General features: G+C 64.3%; 1 protein-coding gene across 1 annotated transcript; it reads right to left on the bottom strand.

Moving 5' to 3' along the window:
* Positions 1 to 13,758: 13,758 nt before the first annotated feature.
* DHX58 (DExH-box helicase 58) lies at positions 13,759 to 18,207 on the bottom strand. Its single transcript, XM_026044567.1, has 12 exons — positions 18,040 to 18,207; positions 17,682 to 17,883; positions 17,327 to 17,517; positions 16,897 to 17,013; positions 16,508 to 16,634; positions 16,200 to 16,382; positions 15,843 to 16,099; positions 15,423 to 15,572; positions 14,950 to 15,111; positions 14,527 to 14,717; positions 14,302 to 14,398; positions 13,759 to 14,017 (listed from the first exon to the last, which is right to left on the bottom strand). Exons 1-12 carry the CDS (start codon positions 18,205 to 18,207, stop codon positions 13,838 to 13,840), a joined length of 2,025 nt encoding a protein of 674 aa, XP_025900352.1. The 3' UTR covers positions 13,759 to 13,837.
* Positions 18,208 to 18,310: the final 103 nt, after the last annotated feature.

The raw sequence follows: 18,310 nt of genomic DNA, 5'->3' as shown, positions 1-18,310 counted from the left end.
CGATAATTCCTTTTTTAGCTGTGGCTCTTCCTGGCACAGAGGTAATAAATTGCAATGATACCGTGGTGCAAAGAGGCAGCCGAGCATTCCCCAAAACACCAGGGCTCCCGCGCGCCCAGCTCCTTGGAGTAACGGGGCCACATTCACTGCTCACTCACCTTGCGCTGCCGGCACCTTGCCCTTGTTGAGCTGCTTGAGGCGCTTCTGGTGGGACTTGCCGTTGCAGTGGATCTGCGCCTGGGCCGCCGAGTTGAGCTGGATGTTGCAGACGTCGCAGAGCGTGAACGAGGGCTGCTTCCTCTCGCGCTTGGCGCGCTGCTCCGGCGCGCAGCCCGCTGGGCCGGCCGCCCGCTCGGCCTCGGGGCTGCGCGTGGGGCTCAGCGGCCGCTTCATGCCTGCGGGGAATCACAGAGCCGCCGTGAGCGGCAGAGCGGGGCCGGGCACTGCTTTGGGCCCCAGACCCGCATGGGATGCGGGGATGAGACTTGGAGCAGAGCTGGTGCCCTCGGTGCTGTCCCAGACCAGCGGGACACTCGAAATCAAGGCTGGAGCGTGAGGATGCCAGAGCGCGAGGACACCCGAGCCCTGTGATCCGGTTACCCCCCCGGAGGCAGCAGTTGGTGACTGCAAAATGCACAAACACGGTGCCCGCAGGGCGCCCCGGGGCACGAGGTGCCCCCAGAGTGACACTGGCTCCTCGGGGAGCCTTGTGACCTCCCTGCATCCCGGACCGCTGCAGTGGCTGCTCCTCCGCACCAGCTCGGGCATCACAGCTGAGGAAGAGGCATCGGCTCCTGCAATGCCTGAAACGCTGCTGTCCCGGCACAGCATCACCCTGCAGAGCCTCCCCCGGCCCAGGACAACTCCACAGTGTCTGCGCAGGGAGAACAGCCCGTGGCAGAGGCCTGGGAACACTCTGCGCAGCAGTGAGTGGAGCGCGGGGAAGGGCTGGAGCCAACACAGCCTCCACGCGCCCGGTCCTGCCAGCAGCGGCCCCATGATGGCGCAGACGCTCTGCCGCTTCCCCGCACGCGTGGAGGGACACGGGGCTGGCACCCAAAGGACACCACGAGAGTGCCAGCCCTAACAGAGGAACGCAGAAGCTCTGGCCATGAAGTCACAGCATCCACAGCATCATCCCCATGCCATGGCCATCCCCACAGCACCTCCCTCTCCCAGGTCTGTGCTACTGTCTGCTGCAGGGGCTCAGAGGGCAGCAGGGAGGCCACAGCACAAGGAGGGCCAAGGTGAACCCTGCTCAGGTCTTCGCTTCCCCCTACACTTGAGGAAACCCGGCTTTACACACTCTTAAAATAGACTGAGTCAAGGAGACATCCGAGAGTCTCGGAAGGTGCCGCGGGCTGCGATGCCCTGGGGCTCGCGGGACACGCAGGGTTGGGGAAATCAGAGCTGCAGGATTGCCCGACAGGCACCCGTTAACCAAACAGCCGCGTCCTGAGGCCCTTGGGGAGTCTGAGTCGCTCTCGGATAAGTTCCAGGCCTGTCCTGGGCCCGGAGGAGTGAGGGGAATTAATAAAGGCGAGAGCAGACACCTGCAGCGTCCTGACACATTTATGCCCTGGAGCCTGTAAATGTCCTGCCAGGGACACTGCCAGCGCAGACACCCACACTCAGGGCTGAGCGGCCTGGCAGAGCTGCCCCGCACCCCAGGAAAGAGCCTCATGTCAACTCCAGCCCTGCAGAGGCAGGATCCAGGCCAGGACACCAAGCACTACCCAGGGAAGGGCTCCAGAGCCCACTGGGGCCCCATGACGTTCCGGATAATCCAAGGACAGAGTGATCGAATTTAGAGCAAGAAGTCTAAAAAAAAAAATCCGAGTTCACATAATTTCATGGCACTAAATCCATTTTCTGTGTCTGTGGTGACTGCCTACAACATTAAATAAAAGCACTGGGAGCAGAAGAACGAACATGACAGTAGCTCCTACAGCTGCCACAAGGTCCCTTCAAGCCCAAGCACTGGAGCACATGGGAAGCCACCCGACGCGCGAAAGCGGCTGGGGTCGCTCCATCCTTTTGCTACCTCAAATCCACGGCGAGAGCCCCCGGAGCCGCTGGCGCGCACGGCTCGGCCGAGAGCCCCGGAGCTCGTGGGGACAGCGGGGCTGGCCCTGGCACACTCGGTGCTGAGGGGTGGAGGGGCTCGGCGCCCCTCGCCGCTCCGGGGGCGGCCCGTTCGCAGCCGGGGCTGCTACCTGGCCGCAGCCCCCCGGCCGGCCGCGCTCTCGGGTGTCAGGGCGCGCTTCGACGGCCGCTGCCCGCCTCTCGGTGCCGGGGGCTCGGGGTGTCCCCACCCCGTGCCAGCCGCGCGGGGCTGTCACCGGAGGCGCCGGTTTAGCACGAAGGGTCCCGGCTCCCCCGGAGAGCGGGACGCGGAAGCCCCCGCGCTGCCGTCAAGGTCAGATGCGCTGAACGGCCGTGCCCTCCCCCGGGCGACGGGGCCACAACGGCGGGAGCTGCCCTGGGGCGGAGCGGGGGCCACCGGCCCCTCCCGGGCAGCGGCGAACGGGACACGGTGTCCCCGGCGCGCAGCGGGGAAGCGGGGCGGGGGGGGGGGCAGCTCCCGCCCCGCCGCACGGGGCGGCGGCACCGGGCGCCCCCGCGCTGGATTTAGCGCCGTGACGCGGCGCTCGCAGCGGGGCGCCCGGCCCTCGCCGAGCGCTGCGGAGCCACCACCTCCCGAGATGTGCCCCACCGCCGCCGAGTCCCGTCCCGGGCGCTGCCACCGCTTCCCAAATCCCCTGAAACCGGAGAGTGCCGCCCGCCCCAACACGTGCCCCCCGTGCCCCCTGCACGGGCAGTGCGGGTGCTCCAGAGGGGACAGTCCTGGTGGCACCTGCCCAGCAGCCGGGGGGGTCACGGAGGCCACCGCAGCACATCCCCCGGGGCAAGAAAGCTGCCCCCACTGCCCCTCCCCGGGACCTTGGGCAGGACCAGCCCCTGCGCTCCCGTCCTCGCCCCCATCTCAGGATCACAAGCGTTTGGGAGCAGAACCCACTTTTGGGGCACACTTGTGCAAAGCCACCACCTAATGCAGAGGTCCGCCCAGGCTGTTGGAGCAGCTGCAGGCCCTGGTAATAGAAGCTAAGTTAAATCTTCCACAGTGCTCAGCAAGCAGTGCTTGCAATCCCAGCATGGCAGCAGTACCAAACAGATATTCAGAGGGTCTTGCTCAGCTCCCTAGGAGGTCTGGGGTCTGCCCTGCAAACAGCCCCTTGCTGTGGGGTTAACATCAGCAGCACAGGGCACAACACTCTGCAGCGAGCACCTGGGCGCTCCACTGCCCCAAGCAGGCAAGTGGCAGAGCCCCCAGCCTACGAGCCAGGCAGAGGAGCAACTTCTAAAGCCATTTGCATTAAGAGGTTCATAGAAGCAAGCAACCTCACACTGCTTCCATCTCCCGGACTCCAAGCCTTCCACACACACAACATTTCACAGCCCCAGGGCCACATCTAAGTGCCCACACTCAGCAGAGCCTCCAAGGGCTGGGGCCAGGGTAGCTCAGCCGCAGGGCTCCAGCACCCCCAGCTGCTTTGGGACCTACCAGAGCTCCCAGGAGAAGGCACCAGCAGAGGACAAGGTGATTCCCACCCAGAGGGGCAGCAGGAGCAGAGTTGCCACACAACTAACAGACCCCCCCACCCCGCTGCAGCCCCTCTTATCCCTTCTTCAACCCCCTCACAGCTGAGCAGCGTTCACGGGATCCCAGCACCTGAGAAGGGAGCAGCCACCACCCCAGCCTGTGCATCACCTGCTGCTGTCAAGTGCACTTGTTGGAAGGACAGACATGGAGCTGTCTGTCTGGGGACACGGAGCTGGGGGTCCAGCAGGCGCCCCCTCCTCTTCCCAGGGCAGCAATACACTCATGGCAAAACCCCGTGGTCCAAAAGTGAGCGTGTGGCAAGACACCATCAGGCCGCTTTTATTAAGGGCTTTGTCACCATGGTTGTCCCCATGTGGCCTGTGGCACTTGAGCGCCAAGCTCTGGGCAGGAGGGACTGAGTGGGAGGCTCTGTGTCCTCCCCAGACCGTGGGGCAAGGATGGAGCAGCCGAACATTCCAGCTACCAGGTAGAGCCCGAGACGGAGCCGGGAGCTGCGTGACAACTACGAGGCCGCCCCAATTTATGCCTTTTTTGTTTGTTTTTTTTCTTCTCCAGGATTTGGAGTGGGAAGAAGGAAAATGGGACGACCCATGATTTTTTAATGCCTGCCACTGGCAGCTCTGTGTGAGTGCGAGACGGAGAAGACGCTGGCACGAGGGAGGGGCGATGAAGTGATGAAATAACGCACTGCAAGGGCGCTGCCCGGCGCCTGCAACAGCATGGCAGGGTGGCCCAGGTGTCCGAGTCCCTGTGAGCACTGTGGTGCCAATGCCAGGAGGGACCAGAGCCCCGGGATCCCTCTGCTCATGGAGCACAGCAGGAAGCAAGCGCTGCTCGAAGGCGATGGAGCCGCTCACTTGGGCACACGGCGGGGACGGGGACCTGCAGTGGGGATGGGGACCTGTGGCCTCGCTCCTGGGGCTAGCGCAGGGTCCCCCGTCCCGAGCCGATGGCTCCGTGCAGGGCCGGGCGCAGTTCAGCAGCTCTGCGCCGCGGGCAGAGCTCGTGCAGCAGCCCCGGCCCCGCTCACCGGAGCCCCGAGCGGCGGCGGAGCGAGCGATTAGTGACTCAGCGGGTAATTTTGCTCCTCTTATGGCTTTTTTTAGCACCGCGGGGACCGGCCTCGCGTTGCAAACCCTCGCACGGCCCCACCGCTCTTGCCGCGCTCTCCTTGTGCTCTAATCCACCCGGCTTTGCAGCCAGCCACCCACCAGCACTCGGAGCCACAGCCGGGACAGCCCTGCTGCGCTGCTGGCTGGGGACACGGCTGCTCGGGGACACGGCGGCTCGGGGACACGACGGCTCGGGGACACGACGGCTCAGTTTGGCCTCTGCAAACCCAGCCTCGCCACAGGAAACCAGGCAGGATTTGCGTTTGCTCAGTTCTCCCATTTCTTCTCCTTTTTACGGCAGGGGAACAGAGCACTCCCCTTCGCCGGTGTTGTGTTTTCCAAGGCCTCCCTTCTCCGGGCGCTTCCCGGGAAGGTGCGCGCCCGCCCGGCTCCCTCCTGTTTGCTTTTCCCTCCCAGCTGGGGCGCGGAGGCCGAGCCGGGACAGAGGCTCCTTTGTGGCCCCTCTGTGCCGGCCACGCCGCCTCCTGCCACGCCGGCCTCACAAGGCGCCTCTGTCCTGGCACCGCCGCTCCTGTTCCTGCTCCTACGGCCGGGACAATCCACCCTTCAGTGTCACCTAAGGAGGGGACCCCCGGGGTGAGCTCCCTGCAGCGCAAGCCCTGCGCTCTGCAGCACTCAAACGGGTCGGTGTCGGGGCTGGGCGGCCCCGTGTGGCACCGTGTGCTGCTCGCGCACGTGGCACATGCGACAGCGCCACGTGGCCGTTTCCTGCTTGGGAAAGGGGGCGAGAATGGGGCTGTCACGGAGCTGCCGCAGCACGAAACCTGTGGGACAGCAGGGCTGCTCCTGGGTGATGCCAGGAAATGCTGCAGGATGCCAGGCGGTGCTGCAGGGTGCTAAGCAATGCCAGGCAATCAAATGCAACGCCACATGATCCTGAGCAATGCTGCAGGATGCTGGGAGTGCCAGAGAATAAAGTGCAACTCCACGTGATGCCAGGCGATGCCATGTAACGCTGCGTAACGCTGCACAACAACGTGCAGTGCTGCATGATGCCACGCAATGCCATGTAATGCTGCACAACGACATGCAGTGCTGCATGATGTTGGGCAATGCCATGTAATGCCATGTAATGCTGCAGAACAACGTGCAGTGCTGCACGATGCCGGGCAATGCCATGTAATGCCATGTAACACTGCACAACGACATGCAGTGCTGCATGATGCCAGATGATGCCAGGTAGCACTGTGCAATGCTGCACAACAACATGCAGTGCTGCATGATGCCGGGCAAAGCTCTGCGGTGACCCCGGTGCCCGGGCCGGGGTGGCCGCGGGTGCGAGGAGCCCGGCGGAGCCTCCACGCTGCATCCCGGGCTGCAAGCCACCCTTGCGCCCGGCCTCCCCAAGCAAAGATTAATCCCAGCCTCCTCTAATCCGCTCAAGCCCTTTCATAACGATGCTCAAAAATAAGCCCAGAGACTTCTGAATGTTCCTTGAAAATTCGGCGCTGGGACAGTGAGGGGTTTTGCTGGTGCGTGGGGTGCAGGCACTGGGGGATACAGGGGTCCCCTGTGCCGTCCCCACAGGTCCCCTCCCACACTAGTGCCACCGCTGCCCCCCCGCCGCCGCCACCACTCCAAACAAGCGCCTCCTGTTTGGGGCTGATTCGAGGCGTTTCAGGGTCCCTCCAAGCAGCTCCCTCCCGTCGCGCACAGTAAATCTTCTGTGCGGCGGCGCTCCCGGCAGTTCAAACGAATGCAAAGCAGCGGCGGCCCCGACCAAAGCAAACAGCGCGCGCAGGCGCCCGCCCGGGCGCGCTCCTCCCCGCGCGGGGGGGCAGGTGACAAGCGGGACGCCAGAGGTGACACTTCAAAAGGAGCAAAGAGAAAGGGCCCCCGTTCCCTCCTCCCCCGGCAGCTCCTGCTCCGGGGATCACCTTCCCGCACCTGGGATGTGCAGGGCGGCACGTGGCCGCCGCGCAGCCCAAGGTCGCGGCACCGGCCCGTCAGCATCCCCGGCCCTGTCCCGAAACGTCCCCCGGCAGCTTCCCAGGGACTTCTCTTATCAACTAATTAAAATTTCTCCGTAATTAGGCCAGGGAAATCAGGCCTCGGGAAGGCTCCCGTTTCCAAGGAGGGCGGATCTCCTCTGAGCGAGGTCCCGGCCTGCGGTGCCTTCTGGCTTGGCCGAGCTCCCCGGTGCGGCCGTGACCCACGGCAGGCGGCTCCCGGGGGCCAAGGGAATGACCCCACCCTGAGGCCACACTTGCCGCTTGTTATTTTAATTTCCTTTATTTTTTTTTTCTCTTGGAGGCTCCTTTAGGACCCCCAAGTAAATTGTGACGGTTCTGCTAAAGCTGAATCCGCAGGTGCCCAGGGCGGCTGCTTTGGGGTCGTCTCCATGCCCAGGGCCATGGCGCAGCCTCAGCACAGCCCAGTGCCCTCCCCAGCCGGGCAGAGGGGCCCTGGCGGCCTCGTCGCCCAGTTCTGGCTCCGTCATTCTGCTCTGGCCTCCTCGTCCTGCTCTGATGGGCATTTTATTGTCCCCTGGAGCCAGCGTGGGGCTGTGCAACAGCTCCAGGAGCCTCCAACTGCAGTTTAGCATGAACTGAGGAGCAGGAAAGGAGCGGGGGAGCGTCCTGTGTAGGGAGGGACTCGTTTCCATGCACTACGGAAAGTGTCTGCACCGATGGCCCCGTTTATTCAGCACTTAGGCCAATACTGTGTACTTACCAAGACAGGCACAACCCACTGGGATGCCCCACAAAAGCCGAAACAAGGGGGAAACGTCCCAGGAAGGAAGACTTGGGTACCCAGTATCTGTCACAGGCACCCGCGCTCCTTCGGAGGATGCAAAGGAGGCTCGGACGCGTCCCGGGCTCCGGCTGCGCAGGTCCTGTCGCCTGGCGCGTGCAGCCCTTGCCGGGATGCGCTCAGCACGACCAGCTTGTAATTTGCACCAAGCTGTGCGCACTGGCGTGCGCGCACAGATCCACCGCTGGGATTATACGAGGCTTTTTTTCTTCTTTTTTTTTTTTTTTTTTTTTTTAAATGCATGTGGCAGATTACAAAACAAGTGAAAAAAAAAAAAGCCCCAAATCCCCCAGCTCACATTATCGCTAGCCCATTTCTGAACCCTACATATGGCAGGAGAATTTATCACCCACAGAGCTGCGCCGGGAGCTGCTCCAGGAGCCGAGCGCTTCCCCTCAGCTCCCCAAATTGCTGCCACAGATGAGCAGCGACAGCCATGGGCACCCGCTGGCACAGGGCTGGAAACACCGGAAAACACCCGCAGCCGCTCGGGGAAGAGGAGCAGATTTTCCTGCACTTGACTTGCATTGGCTGGAGAAACTCAGCCGGGCTGCACACAGGACAGAGCTCCGTGTGCTGGCGGCTCCAGCAGCGCTTCCTGACGGTGCCATTTGAGGGCACAGTGGCAAATTTAACCCCGGATCCCCGAGGTCCCCAGTGCAGGACAGCTGGGCACCGGCTCTTGCTCTTGTGCAGAGTTGCCGCTGATATCTCAGCGAAACTTTTGAGTTTTGCTCTGAGAATGGAGCCCGGCCGGGCTCCTTTGGGAGCAAAGCAATGCCTAGATGCTGTGCAAGGAACCGCGTACCCGGCCGTGAGGGTGACCTGCCCAGAGCTGCTCTCTGACAAGCAGGTACCCTCGGCACGTGTCTTCCCGTGCAACACGCAGGCTTGGGAATGACAAAACCCTGATCCCAGCAATGGGGGTAGGGACAGCATTCCCAGCGGGAGCAGCGTTCCTGCCCTGCCTCATGCAGGCAGGACGGCTCAGCCGGGCCGGGTGCTGCCACTCGCTGCCTCGTCACCCACAGACACCTGCAGTGGCTCCGGTCCTGTCCCCCCTCTCTTGGGCAGCGGTGAAGCCCCCTCGCAGCCACCGCTGCTGCCAGCGCCGACCCCCGGGGCTGCCCCAGGGGGACACGGGGGTCGCGGCGGTGCCGAGCCCTGCTGCACGGGTGACACCGGGGACACCGCGCCGCGCCACACGGGCTGCCCCCCACACCCGGCACAGGTGACACCGGGGACGCCGCCGCCGGGGAAGGGGCCACGCCGCCCCCGTCAACTTTCCCCCCGCGCAACTTCCCCGTGTCCCGCCGCCCGCGGGGCCCCGTCCAGGCTGCGCGCGGGGCCCGAGCGGTGCCCGGCGCTGCACGGGGCCGGGGGGGCCTCGGGGGCCGCGGCAGCGCGGCCGGGGCCAGCGGAGCCTGCCCGGCCCCAGATGCCGCCCTCCCGCCCGGCCGGCAACTTCGCAGCTGCCGCGAGCGCCCCGGTGCCCGTCCTGGCCCGCGCCGGTCCCGGTACCTGCCCAGCTCGGCTCCGCCGCCGTTTGCAGCATCCTCCCGCCGGCTGCTCGCTCCCGGCTGGGCGAGCGCGCTCCCGGCGGAGGAGGAGGAGGAGGAGGCGGGGGGGATGAAGGCAGCGCGCGCGCCGCCGCGCACACCCCTCCCGCCCCCCGCTCCGGTGCCGTGCGGGGGCGCGAGCCGGGGCTGCAGGCGGGACGGGGGAAGCACGGGAACCGAGGGGAGAGGGGACACGCGGGGAAGAGGGGGGACCCAGGGGCAGAGGCGGCACCCGAGGGCCAGGGACTGCTGCAGGGGAGGCTGCTCTGGGTCCTGCCCCCGCTGGCCAGGCTCGGGTTCAGCGTTGGAGAAGTCTGCAAGTGAGGTTGGCTAACGAACCCGAACGCCCCCACGGCTTCGTTGCCCCTGTCCCCGCTGCCCCTGTCCCCGCTGCCCCTGTCCCCGCACGGCCTTTGCTGGCCGTGGTGTGCACCTGGCTGAACGCACCGGCCCTACAGAAGCCCTTGTCCCTTGGACACCGTGAAGTGCCTGCAAAAGTGCAAGGGAAATTGCAGCCTCGCTCAGAATCTGCACAAAACACAGCATGAATCGGTTGCCTCCGTTCACCGGCATGCGGGAAGGAAGGGTGGCGCAGAGCAGGGGGTCAGACGGGATGGCACAAGGAGAACAGAGCCAGGCATCGGGATGGCACCAGATGGAGAGCAAGAGGCTCCAGCGGCCCCTGTGCTGATGGGGCCCACGGGCTCCCACGGGCGCTTTCCCACTCCTGAAAGCTCTGGCGCTGCCAGGTGGCCTGCGAGATGGATTCGCGCCGGCAGGATCGCGGCTGTGCCCAGTGCCCGGCTCTGCAGGATGCCAGTGCATGGCCCAGCGAGCCCCAAGGAGCCTCCAGGAAAAGCTGCCCCGTGGCCAGGAGCACCAGAGCAGCTGGGCCAAACTCTGTGTGGGAGCTCGGGGTGCCCAGGGCTCGGGAGCACAAGCAGCAACACCGTCCGACAAGGACCTGCACCCTGCAGCTGCCCGCACCTGACGCAAAGGCCCTTCACCCTTGGGCCATGCACCAAGCTCAGGGCGCAGGAGGCAGCAGCAAGAAGCAAGGAGCTCCTGTCTTTATTTAAGCAACAAGCCCCTCAAAAGGGTGTTTGCTCCCAGGCTCCCTGCGCGGGGGCTGCCCCTAGCCCCGCACGGGCGCAGAAACTCGCTCCGGGCGCTGCCAACTGCTCCCGCAGCTGCCCCGGCCCCTCAGCAGCTGCTAAGCCTGTAATTGCTCCTGGAGTCATAAATAGGTTTTATTTATTTATTTATTTGTGTGCTGAAAGTGGCGCTGTCAGGGAATTAGAACCTGCGCTAGACGCCAGGAGGGTTCGCATGGGTTTTACATGCAGGTCAAGGAGGGTGAGCAGCTCCACGGCGGGGACATCAGCGTGGCCAGGACAGGCAGGACGGGGCTAACGGCATTTTGCAAAGTTAGCAAAGTTAACAAAATTATCGGCCCTTCCCCTGCGCTGCTCACGCTGCTGCTGCCCCAAGGATGAGAGCACTGGGAAGCTTAACGCAAGCTTGGAGCGCGCCAAACTCCCCGGCTCCGCCGCGCAACAAAATCTAACAGTTTTGCCAACAAAAGCTCGGGACAGACGGCGCGAGTGAGCAAAACATTGGCAAACGGCAGCAAGAAAATGCCTGAGCTAGTGTGAAAAAGCAAGTGAATTCGGAGCTGCGGCGGCGTTGCGAACGTCTGTGCAGCGACACCGGAGCCGTCCCGCGGCCGCAGCCACCTCCTCATCCTCCGCCGCGGTTGCTGCCGTTGGGGGCTGTTGTTCTCCCCTGCCTGTTGCAACTTTTAATTAAAATCTACAGAAGACAAGATAACGAGCCCCGCCGCATAATTGCAGGGAGTAGATTATATTGTATGGAAAAGTGGCTTTAATTTTTAATGCAGTGTTATTTTTAAGGAAGAGCAGCGCTTTGAAGGGAGCATCAAACCCTGGCGCTGTCAGCACAGGAGTAGAGGAGCAGGGGCAGGTTCAGTTCCTGGCAAAATTGTTGTTTTGGAGCAATTTTGCACTGGCTCCAACGGCCACGGGCACGAAATAGAAGTGGGTCTGAGGAGCAGCCCGGCCTCGAGTGCCTCGCAGCTCCGCTTACGAGCTTGCGGCACGCCGGGGACGGGCCTGCACGTCTGCACTAATTAAAAATAAATTATCCACACTTTGTGTTTAAACAGACCCTCAGCTAAAGCCTTGTATTTAGCAGAGTGCTGCATCAGGCAGAAAGCCCCGCGGCCGCCTCGTCCGGGCTGCCGCGGCGGTGGGAAGCGCCCGGGGCAGCGCTCGCCCTGCGCGGTGCCAGGCGGCTTCCCGGCACAGCCGAGCGCGGCGGGGGAAGCGGCGCTTTGGGGAGGTCGGTAGATAGATGGATAAATAAATAACGCGCTTGGCGAGCGGCCCTGCTGCCCGGCTGCGGCTTGCAGGTGGCGCAGGGAGCGGGAATGCGCCCGCGGAGCCCGGCCCGGCTCCCCGGAGCCTCTCCCAGCCCCGTTGCCCGTTCACGGCCGGGTCCCGCCGGCTCCGTCGCGCGGTGCTCGCTGCAGGTCACCTTGGTGGCGGTGCCGGCGAAGGCGACGCTATCTCCTTTCTCCCTCAATTAGCTCCTGATTATCAGGGTCCCAGGGCCCCTCTCCAGGCTCCCTTTAATGCACCGTTAATAATTCACATCTCCAAGTGGCCTCTGCAGCGAGTGGAGGGGTCCGAAGCAAAGGGACGGGGTCACAGCAAAGCTCCCCGGGATGGGGGAATTGCTCCGCTTTGCCCTGTGGGGCCACTGGACAAACCCGGTGCTACCTCTTGGCCCCAATTTGCCCAAATGCATGGGGCTGGCCCCGCTGGAAACCACGCACCTGGTGAGCTCCCATTCACCCGACTTCATCCGCAAGCCTTTGGCTCTTCTTTCTCTCCTCGCTTCTTCTTGCTCTCCTTCTGGCTCCCGCCAGCCCCCCGGGACGGGCTCGGTGCTGCCCGCCTGTCGCACGGCGGCTCCGTTGCGGGAAGCGATGCCGGTCAAGCTCCAAGTCTTGCTTAGGCGCCAGAGCGGGAAAGGGCGAATTTGGGGCATTTCCAAGCAGGACGGATCAGGGTTTGCCCAGCTGGGGCCTCTGCAGGGTGAACTGGCCCTTCCTGCTGTGCCGATGGGAATGAAGTGGGTGCTACAGAAACCACCCTATGGCCTGGGGCACTGCACTCTGCTCCAGGGTCATGAGCGCTGAGGCCCTCATTAACGCGGGCTCGTTAACATGTACTTATAGATGGGGCTGTTGCAGGATGGAGCGGGCGCTCACATGCTCTAATCACCAGCCCTGGCACAAGGGGCACCAGGATGGGCATCCGAGAGGTTTTGCCCGCCAGGCCGAGCAGCTCAGGCGATGCCGGAGCCGGCCTGGCTGCCGCGTGCTCGTGTGAGCACTCACTGCCTTAGCTTGCAGCCTGGATTCTCTGAGCACAAATTAGGACAACTTGAGCCTGGAAAAGGAGCTGGGGTCCCAACAGGAGGGGTTTTGCCGGGGGAGAGGAAGGAGAGGCTTCAGCAGCCCCCCCAGAGCCACAAATAACTCCGTCGGCCTCGTTACCTACATTCTGACGAGCAGGCACTGGGGTTCGTGCTTCCCTCGAGGCTGCTGCACCTGCATCTGGGCTAGGGCTCCTGCAGCCACTGCTGCAAAGTTGTGCAAGTGCAGGGTGCAAACGCAGCAGGCAGGCACCGGGTACAAGCCCAGGGTGCACGTGCAGGGTACAGAGCGCAGGGAACAGGGCGCAGGGTGCAAGGTACAAGGACGGGGTGCAAGATACAGGGTGCAAGGTACAAGCATAGGGTGCAGGCACAAGGTGCAGTGTACATGCGCAGGGTGTAGGTGCAGGGTACAGGGTGCAAGCACAGGCTGCAGGCACAGGGTACAGGCAGAGGGTGCAGTGTACAAGCGCAGGGTGTAGGTGCAGGGTGCAGGATACAGGTTGCAAGGTACAAACACAGGGTGCAGGCACAGGGTGCAGGGTACAAGCGCAGGGTGCAGGCACAGGGTGCATGGCACAAGCACAGGGTGCAAGATCGGCACGACGGCTCCATGCATCCATGCTCTCCAGGGGCAGCGCCCGGGCCGGAGCCGCGGCCGTGCCGCCCTCCCCGCTCAGCCCCGCGGGCCGGGGCTTCCCTCTAGCGACTTGCCCCGGCAAGCGCGGCGGCGCCGAGAGCTGCTGCAGTGAGCGCAGTCACCACCACGGCGCTGCCCCGGCACGCGTGGGCTTTAGCAGTGACACCCATCAGCACCAAAGAGCAGAGCAGGGAGAGACCAAGAGTTGTTGGAGCACAGCCAGGGCCTGCAAAACTCCTCCTGGCGCAGCAGCTCGGACTCCTTCACCTCCCACTCTCTTGCCAGGATCCTGGACCCTTCGGTCTCTCTTGGTGCTGGCCCAGCAAAGCCTCCTCCTGTGGTTGCGGGCTCCGGACAGGGAGCTGCTGCAGCACTCGGGCTGGAGAGCGCAGCTCCGCGCCCTCGAGGAACGAGGCGGGAGCCTCCGCAGCAGCCGGAATAGAATCACAGAATCCCTAAGGTTGGAAGGGACCTTTAAAGATCATCTAATCCGACCCCTCAGCACGTGCAGGGCCACCTAGAGCATGTGGCACAGAATTGCATCCAAGCAGATTTTGAAGATCTCCAAAGAGGGAGATTCCACAACCTCTCTCGGCAGCCCGTTCCAGTTTCTTTTCCAGTTCCAATTCCAAGCTGTTCCTGTTCCCCTTGCAAGCGAGCCGCGCTAGAAGGGCTGCGTGTCGAGGCTGGAGCAGTACTCTAGGTAGTCGAACTCCTCGATGGGGAATGTCACGTTGCTCCACTTCTTGTAGTTCCTCTTCTCGTCTGGCGTCTCCACCACAAAGTTCTTGATGGAGAGGATGGGCAGCTTCACGCCTCGGTAGATCATCTCCATGCCCCAGGCCTGCGCGGGCAGAGGGCAGGGTCACGGTGCAGCCCCCAGTCCCGCAGGACAGACTCCCAGCCCTGCAGCTGGGGCCGCGGCAGCTCCCTGCTCCCAGGGCAGCTCCCCTTGGGCGGCAGGCGCCCCGTGCCCGGCGTGCAGCGCACAGGGCGCACGGGCACCAGCCTGAGCTCCAGTTCTGTGGCATAAGGAGCCCAGGGTCCGTGTAGGAGGCTCATGACGCAGCCCCGGGCAGCAGCAGCCCCGGGCACTGGCCCCTCGGTCCTGGCGCGCGCCCCACTCACCTGGTTGCACTCGTTGCACGCGAGGCAGCAGCCGGGCTCCCAGTCCTTGAAGGCACGCTCGAGCTGCAGCTTCTCGGGACCGACTTTGTAGTAAAACCTGACGGGAGGCGAGAGGCCGTCACCGCGAGCGGGGATCCCAGCGCGGCCGCCCGAGGGGCCTCCCCGCGGGGCGCCCCCCTGACTGCCACAGGCTGCTGAGCCCGCGGCGCCCGCGTCTGCTCCTACTGGAAGAGGGGGTTGATGTTGACGTGGTGCATGCCCTCCACCGTGCGGATGTCGCTGCCCCGGCACACGGCTACGTTGCAGTTGATGCAGTAGAAGAAAACAGCGCCTGGGTCGTGCAGCTGCCGCCTCTCGCTGCTCTTGGCCTCCCTCTCTTTCCAGCTGATAACAGCATTTCGCTGCAGCTCCAGGATCTGGGAAAGACACCGGGGCAGAGGAGGAGGATGGCAGGGAGGACGGGGTCAGTGCAGGGGTACGGGCACATGGATGGGCTGCAGACTATGTGAAAGACGCGGTGGGAGCGGGCGCAGCAGCAGAGAGCTGGGCAGCATGTTGCTCAGCCCGGCGGCTGCCCCACGGGCAGAGCGCGCGGGCGGCGCAGAGCACTGCGCGCAGGGGCGGGCAGCGGCCGTGCCGAGCGCTCACCTTGAGGCGATACTCCCTCTCGGGCATGTCCTGCACCTCTCTGATGGCCCTGACCATGAGCCCTACGAGCTTCTCGTTGAGCAGCTCCCGGGAGACCTCTCTGCTGCTCGCTTTGGCCAGCACGGAGTACATGCTGTTCTCGGCACGGGCACGGCCCTGCGCCTGCAGCAGAAGGGCACGAGCGCCGCGGTGAGCGGCGATGCCAGCAGTGACCCGCTCTCCCCTCCGCTTGCCAAGCTGCAGGGCCCTGGGGGCACCGCACGCCCGCCTGCCTCCCCCGTGCCCGGGTCCAGCCTCCTGCTCTGCTGCAGCAGCGCAAGGCCGGGCTCGCCCCGAGGCACCTCGCAGCCCTTGAGGGGTGCACAGGGTGCAAGGGGGCCCCCGTGCCCCAGCTGGGCGACCCAGCGGGCTGCACCCCCAGGAGGGCCGGCCCGCGAGACGGGCCGCGCAGGCGGAGGGAGCCCGGCAGCTACCTGCACCATGGCGATCTCGTTGGTCATCAGCCCGTAGCGCACCACGATGTTACACTCGGGGATGTCGAGGCCCTCCTCGGCCACGCTGGTCGAGAAGAGCAGGTTGAGGGCTCCCCTGCGGAACGACTCGATCACGTCCTGCTGCTCGTTCTGGCAGGAAAGAGGGGGAGATGCTTCAGCAGCTCCATCCCAGAGCAGGGTGCACGGAGGGTTCCTGTGGGGGCTGCCTAGGGCTCCTGTGAGCACCCACAGCCCCACAAACACCCAAGCAATGAGGAGCTGCAATGAGTTGCAGCTCCTGCATGCACACTGGTTTAGGGCAGCAAGGCTTCAGTTTTAGGCTTCTGGGATCTCCCACCCATTCTCTGGCCCCAGCCTCCCCCCTTCACACGCGCAGAAGGGCCACGGAAGCCTCTTCACCTGCGTCATGTGCTTGGTCTGGTTGCTGTAGCCGGCGCCGGTGAGGACGGCCGCCCTGATGTCCAGCCCGCGGAGCGACGCCGTGTCCCTGAGCCAGCCGTGCAGGCTGTGGGCGCACTGCCGGGTCCTGGTGAAAACGATGCCCCGCGCCGCGCCCGAGGCCTGGAACTGCTCCTGCAGGATCTCCTCCAGCTTGCCCAGCCGCGGGTTCTCGTACTGCTCGTCCCTGGCGAGCTCCAGCAAGCGGGTCCTGTTCTCTGTGCAGGGCAGATGGGGAGTGAGAAGCGCTCCCCGCTCCCTCTGGCATGGCATGGCTTCAAACTTCCCTAGCTCTTCCCATCCAGGCTCTTCCTTTACCTGCAAACATGGCAGCGAGGAAAAGCTCCGTGGGATCCTTCAAGTCCCTCTCGATGACGTAGAACTTGCTGAGGCACTGGAAGGCGTCGATCATGCGCACGGCGTCGTTGACCAGCAGCGCGTCGTTGTACCTGCGCAGGTGCAGCGCGCACACGCGTGCCTTGCGACAGAACGTCTCTGCTGCTGCGGAGGGACGGGACGGGTGGCGGTTCCAGCCGCCGTAGGGAGCAGCCCTGCACACATCCTGCCCGGACCCAGCACCTCCTGCTGCCCCGGAGCGCCCTGCATTGTGCAGGGTGCTCCCTCACCTCTCTTCTCCAGCTCCACGATGCGCTGCTCGTACGCCTGCGTGCCAAAGTCCCGCGACAGGTCAGGCGTGCCCATGTACTGCTGGATCTGCTCCATGATTTCCTTCAGCCGTGCTCCAAAGGGGTCCTGGGAGTAAAGAAGGGCTTAGGATCCCAGAAATCAGGGAAATTGAGGTAGAGCTCAGAGAACATCTAGCTCTAGCAGGACCCAACTGGCTACAGGACCAACCTCCATGGAAGACCTGGGCCAACCGATTGCTCAGCCTTGAGATAAGCAGATGGAGGGATGTAAACCTCCTGGGCAAAGGCTCCCATGGCAGCACAGCGGCTCGGGAGAGGGTCCCCACCCGCACCAGGGAGCGCCCCGGGCTGCCGCGCGCCCCGCTCACCTGCGCTCGCTCCTGGCACAGGTCGTACTGCTTGCGGGGCTGCGGGACCTGCGTCTGCAGCTCCTGCACGTGCTCCTGGGCCGACATGATTTTAGCAGCATCCAGGTTGGCACAGATCTGCAAGGCAGAAATCCCCATCTCCGGGCGCTGGATGAAGCTCTGCAGTGGCACCACCCCTCGCTGTGCCACCGTGGCCTGAAGAGCAGCTCAGTGCGTGGCACCGGGTGGCACCTCAGCAAGTTTTAGGCTTATCCAGGATGCCCGAGCCAGCCAGGTGCACAGCAAGGTCAGCAAGCTCCATCCTCCAGGGATGCTCCCGCAAAAGGCTGGGAGAAGCCGTCCAGCAGCCTTGCTGCTAGCCTTGCTGCTAGCCTTGCAATTCCTGGAGTCTGTTCCCAGGTGGGAACGCTCAGCCCGCGGGCTGCCCTACCTGCAGGATGTGATCCACGGCTCCTTGGAAGGACGTGGCGCCCCCCGTGCCAGGCGACGCCGTCAGGCCCAGGATCTGTGGCAGGTTCTGCCGCCCGCTCAGCTTGTGCTGGAGGTAGTTCAGCATGATTTTGTTGTAGACGCCGTCCTTCTGCGTGTGGTGGCACTCGTCTATCACCAGCAACGAGAAATCTGCACCGGGGCGAGGAAGGAGATCGGAGATGAGCAACGCTGAAGCAGGCTGGGAGCTCGGCGCAGGGCGATCTCACGCCGTTGAGACACGTCCATGGAGCAGATCCACGTCATGTGAAGAGGAACGACCCCTAGGACTATGGCACTAGGGCCTGGGCACCTACCCGTCAGCTCCACGTGCATGTCCTCCTCCACGCTGACCAGCGCGTTCTGCAGGATCTGCGCCGTGCAGATCACGACATCGTTCTGCTTCACTATCCAGGCAAAAAAGAACCTCTCTTTACTGTCCCCGCTGATGGCTGCAACGCTGAACGCGTCCTGGAGCACGTGGAACTCGTTCTTAGAGTGCTGGTCCACCAGGTGCACCTGGAAGCAGATGCCTCCCATGAGAAACCCGTGATGGCCGCACGGAGAGCGAGGCTGAGGCCACAGCCCCGTGCACCAGCGAGGCCCGCAGACCCTCACACCGGCACCAGGCCGAACCCCCTGGGGACGGACGTGCCCCGTGGCAGTCCCCGGTACCTTGTTGACCAGCACGGCCACTTTGGCGCGCGGGCGGCTCTGCAGGTGCCTCCTGCAGACGTGCACGGCCGCGCGCGTCTTCCCGGCGCCCGTGGGCAGCCACACGACGCTGTTCTCGCCGCCCAGGGCCGGCGTGATCACTTCCCACTGGTAGTCGCGCAGCTCCATGGCCGGCGGTGCTGGGTCCCGGCGGAGGCGGCAGCTTCGGAAACGAAACCGGGCGGCGTTTCCCGACGGGCGCCCCGGCGAGGGGGGCCGCGCGGGCGGCGCG

This window comes from Nothoprocta perdicaria, unplaced genomic scaffold, assembly GCF_003342845.1.
Source record: "Nothoprocta perdicaria isolate Ctin4 unplaced genomic scaffold, notPer1 scaffold_372, whole genome shotgun sequence".
Taxonomy (NCBI): domain Eukaryota; kingdom Metazoa; phylum Chordata; class Aves; order Tinamiformes; family Tinamidae; genus Nothoprocta; species Nothoprocta perdicaria.
The sequence above is the reverse complement of the archived record's forward strand: the minus strand, read 5'-3'. Positions and strand labels throughout refer to the sequence as shown.

Coding starts and splice junctions, on each gene's coding strand:
- DHX58 (XM_026044567.1), bottom strand. CDS start 18,207: ATGGAGCTGCGCGACTACCAGTGGGAAGTGATCACGCCGGCCCTGGGC. Junction 14,718..14,949: donor AGAGGGAGTATCGCCTCAAG/GTGAGCGCTCGG, acceptor TGTCTTTCCCAG/ATCCTGGAGCTGCAGCGAAA. Junction 14,399..14,526: donor AACATCAACCCCCTCTTCCA/GTAGGAGCAGAC, acceptor GCCTCCCGTCAG/GTTTTACTACAAAGTCGGTC.